Source organism: Nyctibius grandis, chromosome 11, assembly GCF_013368605.1.
Source record: "Nyctibius grandis isolate bNycGra1 chromosome 11, bNycGra1.pri, whole genome shotgun sequence".
NCBI classification, from domain to species: Eukaryota; Metazoa; Chordata; class Aves; order Nyctibiiformes; family Nyctibiidae; genus Nyctibius; species Nyctibius grandis.
The window spans coordinates 23492761-23507618 of record NC_090668.1 but is presented as its reverse complement, the minus strand read 5'-3'; the positions used below and the strand labels follow the sequence as shown (position 1 = coordinate 23507618).

At 41.4% G+C, this 14858-nt stretch overlaps 1 protein-coding gene across 1 annotated transcript in view; it reads left to right on the top strand.

Annotated features, from left to right (window-relative positions):
* The window catches only part of ADAMTS17 (ADAM metallopeptidase with thrombospondin type 1 motif 17), a 189212-nt gene that overhangs the window by 156718 nt on the left and 17636 nt on the right, over positions 1 to 14858 (top strand). The window contains exons 19-20 of the mRNA XM_068410576.1: positions 8173 to 8377; positions 12795 to 12947. Coding sequence (XP_068266677.1) covers positions 8173 to 8377; positions 12795 to 12947 — 358 coding nt within the window. The remainder of the gene's footprint in view (positions 1 to 8172; positions 8378 to 12794; positions 12948 to 14858) is intronic.

Below are 14858 nucleotides of genomic sequence, written 5' to 3'. Positions count from 1 at the left end.
GCATTTCCAGTGCAGCAAAAGGAGTTCTTTACTGATAACCAAATAGATTAAATCTACCACATTTCCTTTTTCTGGAAAAGCAGTTATTTTAATCAAAGAAATACAGCCAATGAGTTTTGCCTGGAGGAAACCTACGTTGCATCCATTTACCGCTATGTCCTTGATTATTGTTTCCATCCAAATCCGCTCTAAAAACTGTCACACTGCTGAGGTCAGGTCTGTGGTTACATGGATTGCTTCTTTCTTTCTTTCTTCTATTCCCCTTTCACTTTTCCATCCATGGACTGGAACCCACCACCATGTTCTCCAGGGGCTCACGCACCACATTGATGCCCGCTGGGGAAAAAATGAAGCCAGTTATAAGAGTCAGCCAAGACCCCAGCTGGTCCCTTCGCACCATATTTATTTGTGTTAATGTCACGGGTAGATGGGGAGCAGAACAGTTTTGAATTTATTTTGTGAGGTGAAAGTCTTCCAAATAGAATTTGGGGGGGAGCACTATGATGGAAAACTCCTTGAGAATGTTAGCAAATTACTTGCAGGGCTGTATGGAAATCATGCTAAACTGGAGGGACATTTTGGGAGTGTCTGTTAACTGAAGGGACTTAGCTAGACATTTAATGCTTCCACGTGCTTATGTTCTTTCATTAATGCAATCGGACTCTTTTGGAACCTCTACAAATGTTTGTCATCCATAAGGTTCAATGGCAACAAGTTCAAAACCTTATCTGTGCCTTGTGCTAGGAAATATCTCCTTTGGTGTCTTGAATTTGGTTACATGAAAAAAAGAAAAGGAGGAACAGCCATGAGGAGGGTTTCAAATCATTTTAGCCTGGAAATCTGGCATAAATAGTAATGTTAGCACCCTCTGATCCAAGGAGGCACCACGTAAGAGCTCATTTTGAAGTACTTCCCAAAAGCGGAGTTGGGATCTCTAGAATCAGTTTGAGCTTAATGAATTTGCCAGGACTGTGCTGGACGCTGTGCAAGACGCGGTGGCTGGAGGCGGCTGAGCGAGCGGGCGGGCAATGCTGCGCTCTGGTGGCTGCTCTTCAGGGGAACCATCCTGGGCTGCCAGCGGTGGGCAGCTGCAGCACGTCTCCAGCAGGGCTTGGAGGGGTAGAAGCCAAATGCTGTAGACCAGAAAGCCTGGGACTCTTCTGGACACCTTTGTGAGTGGGTAGCTGATGTCCTGGTGTGGGCATGTCTGGTTATCGCCATCCACTAGAAGGAGACAAGATCACATGCATTCCAGGTTGTAGGCAGTTCATCAAATACAGCAACAGGCAATCAGTAGTTAATTAGCTACTGAAAGACAAAAATATATTTTCAAGCAAATCCAGCAACTCAACTCAATGAAGCAATTCGGGAAGAGAAGTAAGAGAAGGCTTGGGAACAGAGAGTAGAATGAGGAGAGCTTATTGGCTACTGCTAAATGCATTTACATCAAATAATTCATGATGACTTGCTAGAGCAGAAGTTAATTTGGCGTTAATTTTCACATGGAGTCATGAGACAGGTTTCTTAGCTTTGGTGTAAACCCCCAGGCTGGCTTACATCACCATTTTTCCCATTATAATGTTTGACTCAACAACCTTATGGTTGAACATTTCCTTCTTTTAAAATGTTAAATGATCTGTGCTTCTTTGGTTTGAGGCTCTTCAGGCCAAGAGCAGTCTTTACCCACAAAGGAGGATTAACAGGATAATCTAGCAAAATATTTAATTGTGAAATTCATTCCTACTGCTGCCTGCTGTAATGCTCTTCACACTGTTTGCATCCTGTGGTGTGAGCTGAGGAAAAGGCGCTGCCTTCCTTGAAAGGCAGGGAATGGAGATGGACACCAGTTGCCCCAACAAAGATATACCAGCCATGGATCAGGGAAGGGGTAACTCGCTGCAAAAGGGCTCTGAGAGTGCTGATATTCTGTGCCTTAGTGTAGTGAGGCAGCTGCCAGCAAGAAGGACACCTACTCACACCATCACCACACCGAGTCCTCTGAAACCGAGTGATCTGCTCCATTTGGGGGACGGAGGAGGGAGAATACAAAATCATCCATTTAAAAAAACATCCCAAGGTGCATGTAAATTATAAAACATTGTCCTATGGCTGATCTTATAATTGGTGGGAAATTAAAAAAAATAAAGCTGTCAAGATGATAATCACTAAAGAAAAAAAGAAACCTGTGTGAGTGAAAGTTGGCAAGTCTGTTCGCAGAATGACTACTGTACTGGAAAATTACTGAGCACTGTTTATAAAGGCAATCAGTCAGGAATGTTAGTCTTGGAGTCCTACTTTCGACATCAGCAGCTGTATTATTCTACTAGATTCCTTGTACTTTATTGAAAAAAAAAGACAAACCCTTCTAGTGACTGGGTGTGGCACAACCTGTTCCCAAAAGTCAAGATTCACCTGATTATTTTGACCCCAGTACAGCAGAGATATGGTGGAGAGTTTCAGAAGTGTGTAGGGAGAGAGAGATACAATAGCAGAGTGTGCGTATTTCATGGAAATCATGAGTCCATTTCTTGCTTCTACATATTCAAGCATGAACTTAGTTTGATAGCTGTAAGCACAAAATATCTGTCAATTCCACATGACTGATCCTCAGAAATCTTTTCCAATTCTCCTTGCTAAAATTATCCAGTGTGAAATCCTGGCCCCACTACACGTTGGTCTGAGTTTTGCGTAACATCAGTAGAGCCACAGTTTCACCCAGGTGCCTCAGAAAACTAAGAGCAACTTGGACATGATTTTACATCACAAACTGGTGCTAAAGACAACCAGTGCTAACTAGATGTGGAGTTATCCTCACCTGTACATTAGTGCAACAATCCATGTTAAACCAAAAGGTATGCAATAAAATCTAGTAGAAATACAACGCTCAGATTGCACTGCTTTAGATTAGTTTCTGTTAACAAGTGCTTTTTCAGACTAGCTACATCTTGTTTAGTAGCACATTTCCTCTGATACTTTATTCAGCAGCAGTACAGGCTCTTAACTAGTTGTAGTTAAGAGCCAATTCTAAAAAAAAACAGGTTTAATAAAAACAGAAAAATGTGTCTTTGGTCACATCCAAGCTATTACTGTGAAAGCAGGGAAATTAATTTCATTGTAGCATCGGGGAGGGAACAAAAGTAACGCAAACCCTGTAGATAGTGAGTGCATGTGCAAATATGGCATTGATGTTTAGTCGGTGAACAGAACCAGCCTGCAGGCACCAGTCTTCTGCAGGGCTTGAGACAGGAATAACCAGGTGAAATTTAATGGGCTGCAATATTTAACCTAGAACATGTAATGGCTTTATGTTATAAAAGGCTACAAATCTCTGAAAAGTGACCTTATGTCTTTTGATTGCACTTCTCCACCCCATCCTTCAGCTTTGACCCATTTTATCTTCATAGCATTTTTTCCCAAATCCTCAGCTACAAGTCTTCATTTGCAGACATTCATCTCCCCTGGGTTTATGTACATAGTGCTGTAGACAATTTTTTTCCTAGAAAACGTGGGAGTCTTAGGCAAGTAGGTAGAGTGGATAATTCAAGGTTAATGACTAATCCAGGCCATAGAAAGATCAAATGATGAACTGAACCTCCAAAAGATATTTCAAGTTTGCTCCAGGGGCCTGCCAGATGAGTGTTGCCAAAGCAGATTAGAAGAAGAACTCCCAATTCCTCAGCAGAGATACCGAGAGGTCAGAGGTTGAGGAAGACTCAGAAGAGAAAGATTTAAAACAGCCCTCTCAGATTGCATCTCCTGCCCATCCCAGCTTTTTGAGGCAGTAGAAAAACACACCCTTCTGGGCATTTTTTAGCTAGAAAGACAGCAACTGACTGGGTTAAAAAATCTGTACTTAAAAGCTCATCACTTTCTTCCTAAATCTAACCACCAGCAGGAATCATCTACCTCTTGAATCTTTTATAGAGGTAAGATTACAAAAAATAATACCATGGATAAAGCCATCCCCATGGCTGTGAGAAAGATGAGTGTGTTTGTGACATAAATCAGTGCTTGTTGGAAAAATGAGAGGCTCTCCAGGGACTCCAGCTAGAGCACTCCCATGGTCCAACAGAAGATAGGTTATAACCTGGGAGGGAAAGGCCAAACTGGAAAGAACTGTGGTGTCAGGCAATCCCTAAGATCAGTTTACAGGCTTAAAACACAACTGGAAGCCAAATGCTCTATATGATATACACAGGGCTTAGCGTACAACGGTTAATTGGCTTAGTTAATAACACAGAGCTAGCTTGGTGTTTTGAGTTAGAACACTGGAATTATTTTTTACATTGTCATAAGAAAAATACTGTTTTTAAAAAAAATGCAAAGTCAGTCCCATCCTTAAACACATCCAGGTGTGTTCAAAAGCTGTAATGACAGTGTAGAGAGGGAAATCTGTCTGCAGTGTAATTTAATAGTAAAAATAATGTGGTACTATTTGTACATCACGTTTTTCTTCCCTGTGTGTATATTACTTGCAGATAGTAATTATGCTAATACCTTGCTGCACATTCCTTTACCAAATAGGAAACTGGTAGGAATTTTCATATTTAATCACTTTAGCCATAAATCCTTTGTCTTTCCACTTTGGTTGTGAACCATGTTGTTGAAATATAGTGGCAGAGACTCGGTCTATTACAGGAAATAATAGTTTCAGCTGCCTATGAAGGGAGCTTTGGGAGAACTGTAGGTGATGATCAGGACACTGTCAGTACTGCACCTAGGAACTGCATTTACTTGTTTGGCAGATCATTTTTACAAGCCATTGAACCAAGCAGAGATTTCACTGAGAGGATGAAGTTTTGTGGTCAAATTGGTCATCCCCTTGATGCCTTTGAAAATAGCCTACTTTACTGATATTATTGTTATTATTATTATTATTACTATTCAAACATTTAATCTGTCACTTGTCTCTTGAATATGAAACTTAAACCACCACTTTAAAATAGCCTAATTTCGAAGTACTTTGATTCCACGTCAGCAGCAGTTGTTGCAAGTAGGATGAAGTGGGCTGTGAGGTTTCAGAGATCTCTTGCAGTACAGCCCCACCTTATTTGTAACCATCGGGCTTGGATCAGGGATGGATGTAGCGGATCGGTAGCTGAAGCTGGCCATACAGATGCCACTCGGACAAAAAAAAAAGCTGGAGACTGCGTTTTCACCACAGGCACAGCTTTGGATTGATTTCCTGGGGTTTGGCTCATGCCCTGTGCAATCATTCTTTTCATGATGACAATATTTGTTTTTTTCTGTGCCAGTTTTCCAGTTAAGCTCTGTCATATCTGTGCTAGAGCGGCACTAGCTAGAGACCAATGAACGGGGTAGAAACGAGATGATTTCTCCCCTCCACAACAACGATAATGAAAAAAAATTAAAAAGGAATTTTTCTTCCTGCAAGGAAATTCATACCCTTACTTCTTAAGGCATCTTGGAAATAGTTGGCATGCTGCATGCTGCCCATCCTAAATGCGAGCTCACAGCCTGCCTCTGCCAAGAATGTATTTTTATCTTTCTCCTCTGCTTTCAGTCCCTTTCCCTTTTTCTTTTGCCAGTAGCTGTAGATCACAGTGAGAGTACGGTGCTGAAGTGAATATTAGTTCAGTGGAGCCTGTACAGAAACCGTTCCCGGACCTGTGACTCACAGCTCGTAAAGCAAAGTCACTCTTCCCCCCTCCATGCCCTTGCTGAGCAGTTCCTTCACCCAGAGAGATAGCTGCGTCCACATTGCTCTGATAGGGCAGAGCCCAGCTGATATCAAGGGAGCCTGGCTATTAATTTTCATGAACGCCGATTTCTGCACTTCAAGGTTATTTTTGTCAGTCTTTCAGTCCTAGTATTTGATTACCCAGCTGGCATTTTCCCATTCCATAAGCAAAATACCAAGCACTCAGCCACAGAGATGCTCCAAAACTACTGTCTCGAGAAACACGCTTGGTGGCTTGCCAGCTGTTTTAGCCAAAGGAAATTCGCAGATGTGTCAACTGCTTTAATGCACAGAAACATTTGAGCGGGGCCCTGTTCCGCAAAAGACAGGTGTCCAGTTTGCCTGATCCCATCCTGCTGAAACCAAATGGCTTCTGCCTTCACTGTCAATGCAGTCATCAGTGCTGTCACACCAGGTCATCAGTCATAGCATTTGGCAAATGAATTCTCAGAAAGGGTCATTAGCCATTGGCACGGGCTGCCCAGGGAGGTGGTGGAACCACCATCTCTGGATGTGTTTAAGAAAAGACTGGACATGACCCTTAGTGCCATGGTCTATTTGACAGGGTGGTGTCAGGGCAACGGTTGGACTCGATGAGCCCAGGGATCTCTTCCAACCTGATTGATTGATTGAATTCATGACAATTGCACCAAGTGAAGATGTTTCTACAAGTTGTGCTGAACTGATTTTTCCCCGTTCAGGAATGGGAAGATGGGAAACAGTTGTTTGATACGTTTAGGAAAAGTTACACAGTAACTTTAAAAGAAATGTGGTTAATAAGTTGGCATGTGTGGTGCTCTACCTAGACTAAAGGAGCCTTCATCAAAATGAAATAGTATTTCTGAGCAGACTTTTGTTTTTGGGAAGTCTTATTTGAGCCACTTATCATAAGAGACAACCCAGGATTGAGCGACAAGTAAAAGATTCATGGTATAAGGATACTAATCTAGGTGACAGTCCTAAATAACAGGCTAGAAGGTCAATTACCTTGTGAGAAAGGCATGATAACCTTCCGGTGCACAGCGCCTACACAGTTATTGTTCCAGTCTTTCACTTTGTCCAGGAATGCCTGTAATTACAGAGAACATGTTCCTCATTGACAGATTGCAGGAAGCGTAAAGATCGATGCTGCTCGTCTTTAGGAAAAAAATCGTTCCTCCCTACGTCCCTCCTAATGCAGATTCTTCTTATACATTTTATTCACTGCCTTGTAGCCCAGCTCTAACCACAGTGGTGCTTCCAGCACTTGCTGGAGTCAGTGGGAGCCCTTCAGTTGGCCTTAATGCTGAGCTGGAGGACAGTGGGGTGAGGCTACCTCATTTCCTTTGCATGCCCACAGCCGGAGGCTGCTCGCAGCAGCAGTGTGTTCCTTACTCTGGAGGAACCCGAACACCTTATAACGCTGTGCTGGGAGTTTGCCAAAGAGCCTTGAAAGACATAACAAAGCAAACAACAAAAAAAAAAGGCCATGTATTTGTTCCCAGCACACTTTGATCAAAGAGGAAGGAAATGGCAACTGAAATGTGCTTACAAAGCAAATGAATCCCAAAGGCTCAGAGAAATTATGGATATAGGGAAATACCCTCCGCCCCCACCCAGATTGGGTTATGGCACATCCTTGTGAGCTACGGCAGCTTTGGAACAATGTTGTAGGATTCTTTCACAGGGAAAATCTTGTCCTTTTAAGTACTTCTTGAGCCTTGGCAGTTAAATGCAATTCAGATTTTCTAAGAATGAACATGGCCAGTTATTCTCCATTTTTGAGGCCCCTGATGCCATGAACTTCAAACCAATGAGATTCCAATTAAATATCCTGGAAAGCCCAACTATGAAAAGTGAAATCTCACCAGCAGCTGTGAGAGGCAGTGAACTAAAAGTGAGGCAGAAGATGTCTTTGCATTCTAATAGCCTGGGATATAGAGGATTTGTATGCTTTGAGGTCATACAATGTAAGGCTAAAGAAGCTGACTGTGGTCCTGGATGTGGGAAAGCTGTGTTGGGCTCGGTGTCTGGCCGTAGCACCGTCCCAGTTTGTACGCAGTAAGTATAGGTTCTCTGCACAGCTCCACTGCACAGTAAAGATGTGCACGCAGATGTAGCAGTGGTTTTCCCAGATACCTCTCAAAGGCAACAATATTTGTGGGATAGGGTGGTCTGCAGACAAGTCTGTCTTTACCTGGGGGAAAAATGCAGCCACATTGTAGAATCTGGGGATTCAAGGGAGCTATGCAGAGTTGGTGTTTCTGTCTAACATGGAGACAAGAGCGGATATTAAATTATATACTGACACTTTTCTGCTTTACACACTTCAGCTCCCAAACATGATCAGGTTATCTTAGTGTAACAGTAATACAGCACCATCAAAGAACCCACAAATCTAGGAGGAGTTGCCCATTTCTCACTGGTTTTAAGTGAAGCATAATGTTTTATGCCACCAGTTTTTTAACATGTGTTCTCTGTCTCCTTCCCAGGTGGGTGACTGGCCATTGGAGTCCCTGCTCTGCTACGTGTGAGAAAGGTGTCCAGCGCCGCGAAGTGACTTGTGTTTATCAGTTGCAAAATGGCACCTACGTTAACACGAGAGACCTCTACTGCCTTGGCAACAAACCAGCAACGGTACAAAGCTGTGAAGGACGGGACTGCCTTTCTATCTGGGAAGCATCAGAGTGGTCAAAGGTAGGAACTTGATTCACGAAAGGAACCAGACTGCACACAGCTGGCCCTAATCCAGCTAAATGCTTAAAATTAAGCATGTTTTCATGGTCAGCATAGTCAGTGCCTCGCAGTATGGAGGTACTGGGTAGAACTGTCATTTGTTGAGATGATCAGTTTGGAATTGAGGTTTGTATTCCATACGGGATTAGTTATTAAGGCGGGTTTTAGATATCGTGCTATAATAACTATATCTTTCCATCTGAAAACTCTGACCAGCGAGGAAAAACATTTCACTGACCTGAGGCCACAAGTGTAGTCACCCACCAGGGCTTCTGGCTCCATTTAAATGCAGTATGAAATACCAGATTTATCAAGCATCTGCATGTTACAGAGAATGTACAATCTTTGGGCTTTGTCCAACCTTCTTTTGTGTAGTTCCAGGAACATGGAAAAGCTGGTTATGCTTTATATAAAAGGTACATCTCCACATAGTTGCAGAGAGTTAAGAAATTATTCTCAGATATTATAAATGCATTTCAGATATAAATGATGTGTGATGTAGACAGCCTGTGTTTTGTTTAGCAACAGAGTGAACTGGGAGTACGTCTACGGTTCACGACCAGGACTTAGCTAATACAGGGCAACTTTGTCTGTACCTTGTGAGTAACAGTCCTAATAGGACTGTTAGTTTTGATATTGTATCTGCTAGGCTCATCTGAATGATGAGACGGTCCTTTCACTCTTGGTGCAGTGCTTACAGCTCTACCAGTCTCATTCCAGACTGACTGTGTTATGGGACACAGCAACAGTCATTTCTGTGGGAAGGATCTTTCCTTGTCGTTCCTCTCTATTTTCAAACAGTGAGCTCCGGTTTAAAACACTGTCAAAGAGCTTTTGCAAAATGTTATTGTTAGAAGTGTGCTTAAAAGTCACAGAAGCTCAGGATACAAGGGACCTTGCACTGAGGAACAGTGTCTCTTAACAAACACAATGCGATTCCATTGTCCACCTTTTGAACAGGAAATCTTTGTTTGGCAAGTGAGATGATAAAGTGAGAGTAATGTTTCCTTTCAGTAAGATGCTGTATCTGTTCACTAATGCATGAGATTCATTTTCTTTCTGGTTCTTTCATTTCAAAAGATGTGGAGAAACACAACGAAGTGTTAATAATTTGTCTGATAGGTCTTTTCTGTGTTATAGAAGTAACACTTTCAGATGACGCCCTCTTTACTTCTTGTACCTGAACCAGCTGAACTGTTTATAGTTGAGACTATTCTTATGTTGCAGTTCCTACCTGTTTTACATGGAGGATTTTTACTTGGGTCTATTGTTAACAATCCCAGGTACTTCTCTCTGCTTTTATGAAATGGAGTAAGTCAAGTTACAGAAGACCTTTTCCAGAGTGCAAATCTTCCATATTTGTGACCACATTAATAATTTGCAAATACATAATGTTTTTAGATAATTTTTCCAATAACTGGTTTACTTTTCCTCTGATAAATTTTTTACGTTTTGTCATGTCTGTAATTGCCCTTTTGTGATTTTAAATTCATTCTTGTTCTGGCACATTTCTGCTATTACGTATCACAGTTGACTCCAGGACACATTTGAGGCTCTGACAGTTTGAACACTTCTCATACCTAGGACTTTCTTCAGTGGTAATCACTTCAATCTGTAACGTTTTAATATGATGTTGTGGAGTAAATATCACAGTAGCGGTATCATTTTATAAATCCATTTTCTCATGTATGTTTTTGAACTTTTTGGTTATACAACAAAAAAACAGTTGACCACGTTGATATCTGGTCCCAAATCAAAAATGTGTGTTTTCAAAGCAAATTCCAATACAATCTTCATTGTGGAAAAAATTAAGTTCCCCTTTTATTGCCAAACACTTGAGACTGTTTTGGACAAAGTACTGCTCAACCCAGTTTTAATGACAAAAATAGACACTGTCAGAAAAAGGTGAATGTTTCTACTGTTAGGGAACTAGAGGAGACAAAAAATATGGACTTTCTTCAAATAAAGGAGCTGTATCTTAACTGCAAAGTTGTGTTGCGCCTTTACAAAACCTTGTGGGATTTGACTAAGTAATTTGTTAATAAAATAAGACCCGATGATCTCAGCTGGACACTCAGGCACTGCACATATTATTTAATAGACTGTTCTGTTGTGGAATCTCTGTTAAACCTATATGTTAAGAAATTCTTCATGAAGACAGAGGACTTGAAGAAAGAAAAAAAAACTCTTGAAGAGAGTGATTTATATGTGACCACCAAAGATCTGTTGGAAACCTTTTGCAAATGCTGTTTTGTCTAGGAAAGTCTATGCAGTATTAATCTGTGAATGACTTAAAAGCTTGTGGGAAGAACAAACAGTTGGTGTTTTTCCCAGACTTGCTTGTAAAACCCACCTAGAGATTTCTCCTACTGTGAAAAATACTCCCACTTCAGTTTGATTTACTTTGAGTAAATTGGACCATTTGAAAGATTTTATATATTGTGCTTTGTAGTTTGAGATGAACGAGTGCAACCCTGAGGAGTCCGCCCTGAGGACTGAGGAAAATGATACATAATTTGGGAAAATCTATACCACTTGGGGCAAATTCATGGCTTTAAGGTACCATTTAGGGAGCTCCAGCCTGGGATGTCTGGCAAGTCTTATGCTCTGAGGAGTCCAGCAAAGCAGTTTCTGGAATTCTCCAAAGCCTGGAAGAATTCATCCCCGTATCTAGCAGAACTATACAATTGTGCTCGTTACAAAGATGTTACATCCGTAAGGAGGTCACGCCATGAGCAGCACATAGTAAATTAAGTGGAAGGTTTCCCAGATTTTCAAGAAGTCACTTTGTAGTGCTCTGAAGTATTTAAAGGCATGTCTGTTTGCTTGCCAGCTCATAAACGCTTGTCATTCATGTCCTTAACAAGGCTAGCAGGTCAGAACTGCCTGGATTGTATTTTTAAGATGGTTAGACAGGCATGCTGAGATTTGTCCATTTGATGTAATTTATATCAAGCTGACACTTGTTTCCAGCGTAGACCCCCTGGATGGAGAAGCTTCCTGGAATATGTTCAAAAGACCTCACAGAATATCTCATATCTTCACTATTTGTTCAGTATCAAATCAACTCTCTTTTCCATGCTGATCCCCTGAAGGGGAGAACTTGACATGCTAGAGGAGGTTAGTTTTTATCTCAGTTGGTACATATATCATTTTTCCACCCACCTGTCCCCAGTGGCTCTTCAAGAAAATTTCTCACTCTTAACCACAGCAGTGACATGAAAATGAAGAGCAGGGAGACTGGCTATGCTGTTGTGTAGTGGCACGCACTTAGATGGCTGTGATGGCATTAGCAGATCTGTTGCTCTGTTACTGAACTGGTTATTTAAAACAGAAATTCTCTGTTTCAGTTCATACCACTGTCCTCTCCCGACCTAGTACAGTCAACGAAATCAAGACAAATTCACCAGTGAAACAGAATTTCCAGCCAACCATTGGCAAAGATAACAAACTGCTGGCCAGATATCCCTGCTCTTTAGAAGCTACCTCCGTAGTGCCCAAGCACAAAAACACTTGTGGACAATTCGTGCTCGCTCACACGAACGTTTGTTAGAGTGCTCAAATGCTTGAATCAAGTCTTCCTTCAGCAACTGATTCTAGCAGCTCTAGTAGCCTGCTGCTTCCTCAGAGGGCTTCAAACAGTCCCTGCTTATGCCTTTGGTGTTGAGAAGTGTGTCTTTCATCCCTGCTGATGTGTGCGGTTAGCTTGCTGGCCGTGGTTGGAAGCTGATCACAACACTGTGGCTCACTGAATAATGCCTCTCCTGAGCTATCCTCTTTGTACATTTGAAGTTCTTTGGAAGTAACATAGTGATGAGGATATGGGAAAACAAAGAGTGAAGGTCACGTATGTGTTTCACATGAGAACATGTGTGAGAACTGTGACTTTGCCACGGTGTGTACAAGCTGTACTGCAGAAATGTGTTTGTACCAGTGGTCTCGTGCTACTGTGATTTAAAAATGCATTCATCACCATCATGTTACTCCCATGGTACACCAAGGGATGTGGCAGTTCTGTGTTGTAAATCCCAGTGTGTCCTTTCTCAGTATGAACAGTGAGCTCTTAAACATTAGGTTTAGTGGGTTTTTTTCATCTGTTCCACCAATTCTAGCAAAATGCCAGCTGATGTTTTTCAAAGAAGATAGATTTTCAGAATTGTCATTTTTCATAAGTAAAATACTTCACAAGCAGATATCATGCTTTTCAAATTACTCTTTTATGTTTGAAAGGGGCTTAGATTATTGGGAGAAAATTCTAGGGTTATCAGTTTTCCCCTGTGTTCGTAAAACCAGCTTTTCCTTTTAGCTATGTTACCAAGACAAAAGTTATCATTTCTAGACATCATGTAACAGAAAACAAATACCTGTTGTTTTGCAGTGCTCGGCAGACTGTGGCAAGGGGATTCAGAAAAGAACGGTGACGTGCACAAATTCTCAAGGCAAATGTGATGCAGCCACCAGGCCAAGGGATGAGGAAGAGTGTGAGGATCACACAGGCTGTTACGAATGGAAAACAGGCGATTGGTCTAAGGTAACAGTGAACACTACATGATATTTTGTTTCTAAGTGCAGAGATGTTCAGCGTGCTGTGCTTCCGTGTGCTGTCTGTGTTAATTTGCAGTTTAAATATTTGGAAAGGAGGGGTTTAACTGGTTTTGATTGGAGTTTTTGCTGGGATTTAAACTTTTCCCTTATGCTCTTTATAACCCAAACATTGCAAATCAAGCTTATGGAACCCAGCAAGTTTTAGAGAAGTATTTTCCAAACAGGATAGAAATGAGTATTAATTGACAGCTTAACCATCCAAAGGCAAAACCAACACAAGATTCCCACCACAGGTGGACTCTTGGTGTCAAAAAGCTACTTGATAAATGATGCTGAAACTGCTTTCCATATTTCAAAAACCAAACACCAAACAGTTCTGGCTAGAAGATTGAATTCTACAGAAAAGAGTTCATTAGCAGTGTCTTCCAGGAGTGCAGGGAACTAAGAAGGTGTCCCATGCCCAGCTAAAAAGAAAATAGGAGAAGGTTGGTTTTCTTGAGTGTATATATGTGTTAAATATTTGCACTTCATGTTAGGAACCGAGTCACTGAGAAAAAGGGAAATCTCACAAGGGGGCTGTGATGAGAGTTTTTTCTCCCTCAAAGCATCAATATGGAGCTGAGAAGAGAGTTGGACGTTAATCTTCTTATCCCACAGGTGATAAATCTGAAGGTTTGGGAGAACTGTTGTTAAACTGAATAATACTCGGGGAAAGCACAGGGAAGCCCTGGCAGACTCTCACAGAAACAGAGGGTAGCTGAGAGCGCTCACAGCTGAGTTCTGTTCTTCTCCCTCGTGCAGGTCCTGCACGCAGAGTCAGACAGTACACTATTTTGTTACTACAGATGCAAGACTAGAGCTGTGCAGCTGAATTTCACGCTAGTCTGAGACCTACACAGCATAGTCCAGTCCTAAACTTATTCCAACCACCTGAAATGAAAGCAAGCCATGAATTTAAAGGCAGAGCCAAAACCATAAGTCCCTTCCTCAAGGCTGGATTTTACCTTCACTTAGGCCTGTCTGAACTTAGTTTCTCCAGTGACATCAGTGGAATTAATTCCCAAACGCAGGGGATTAAACCAGAGCAGACTCTGTTCTGTATTTGCATTCTGGTCTTAAAGTAACAGATAGTTTTGCTTGGGAAGGAGGCCTGGCAGTGTGAGAAACTCAGCCTTTGCCAGTGTTGTTCATAAAGCATCCTTTACATTACTGACTTCACGTTTGCATAAAGAACTAAAATTTCCCAGGAATATTATATTCCAGTTTGGTTTTATCTTATCTTTGTAACTGTACTGTTCTTTAAACAGAAAGCCTACTTTGTGTTCTGGAATGTACGGCATGTGCAGAAACCACTGGGATACAGTAGTTGCATTTTGCTTTCCAAAAACCCAAACTCCAGCAAGGAAAATCCAGTGAAATAGAGGCCCGTGATGGGCAAATTGGCTTATCTGCGATTGCATTTTTTTACATTGTTATTAGGAATTACAGATATTTGTAGATATCCTCTGTCATAGATACGTGAATTTAATGGTGTCAGTGCTGGAGAATGCATTAAGAACCTGCCACATACAAAAGGTCTGTATTTATGCTGAGCCAGGAATTTGTATCACAGAGTGTTTAGAGTATTGAACATTATTTTATTCATAACCTGGCACACAGAGTCCATGCAAGCTGGCCAAAACAAACAGTTCCTGTGTGTTAACAGGTGAAATAACATTATTTATTTATTTGCGGAATTTTAAAACATTTTGGCATGCAAATTGACCCGGATTCTCTTTATAGGGAGGAATATGAAATAATTGTGTATTCACTGATTACATGGATTGAAAGTTCAGTATTGTATGAATGGTTCCAATCTGATAAAGATGTTGGCTCACTGTTAGAAAGGCTGCAATCA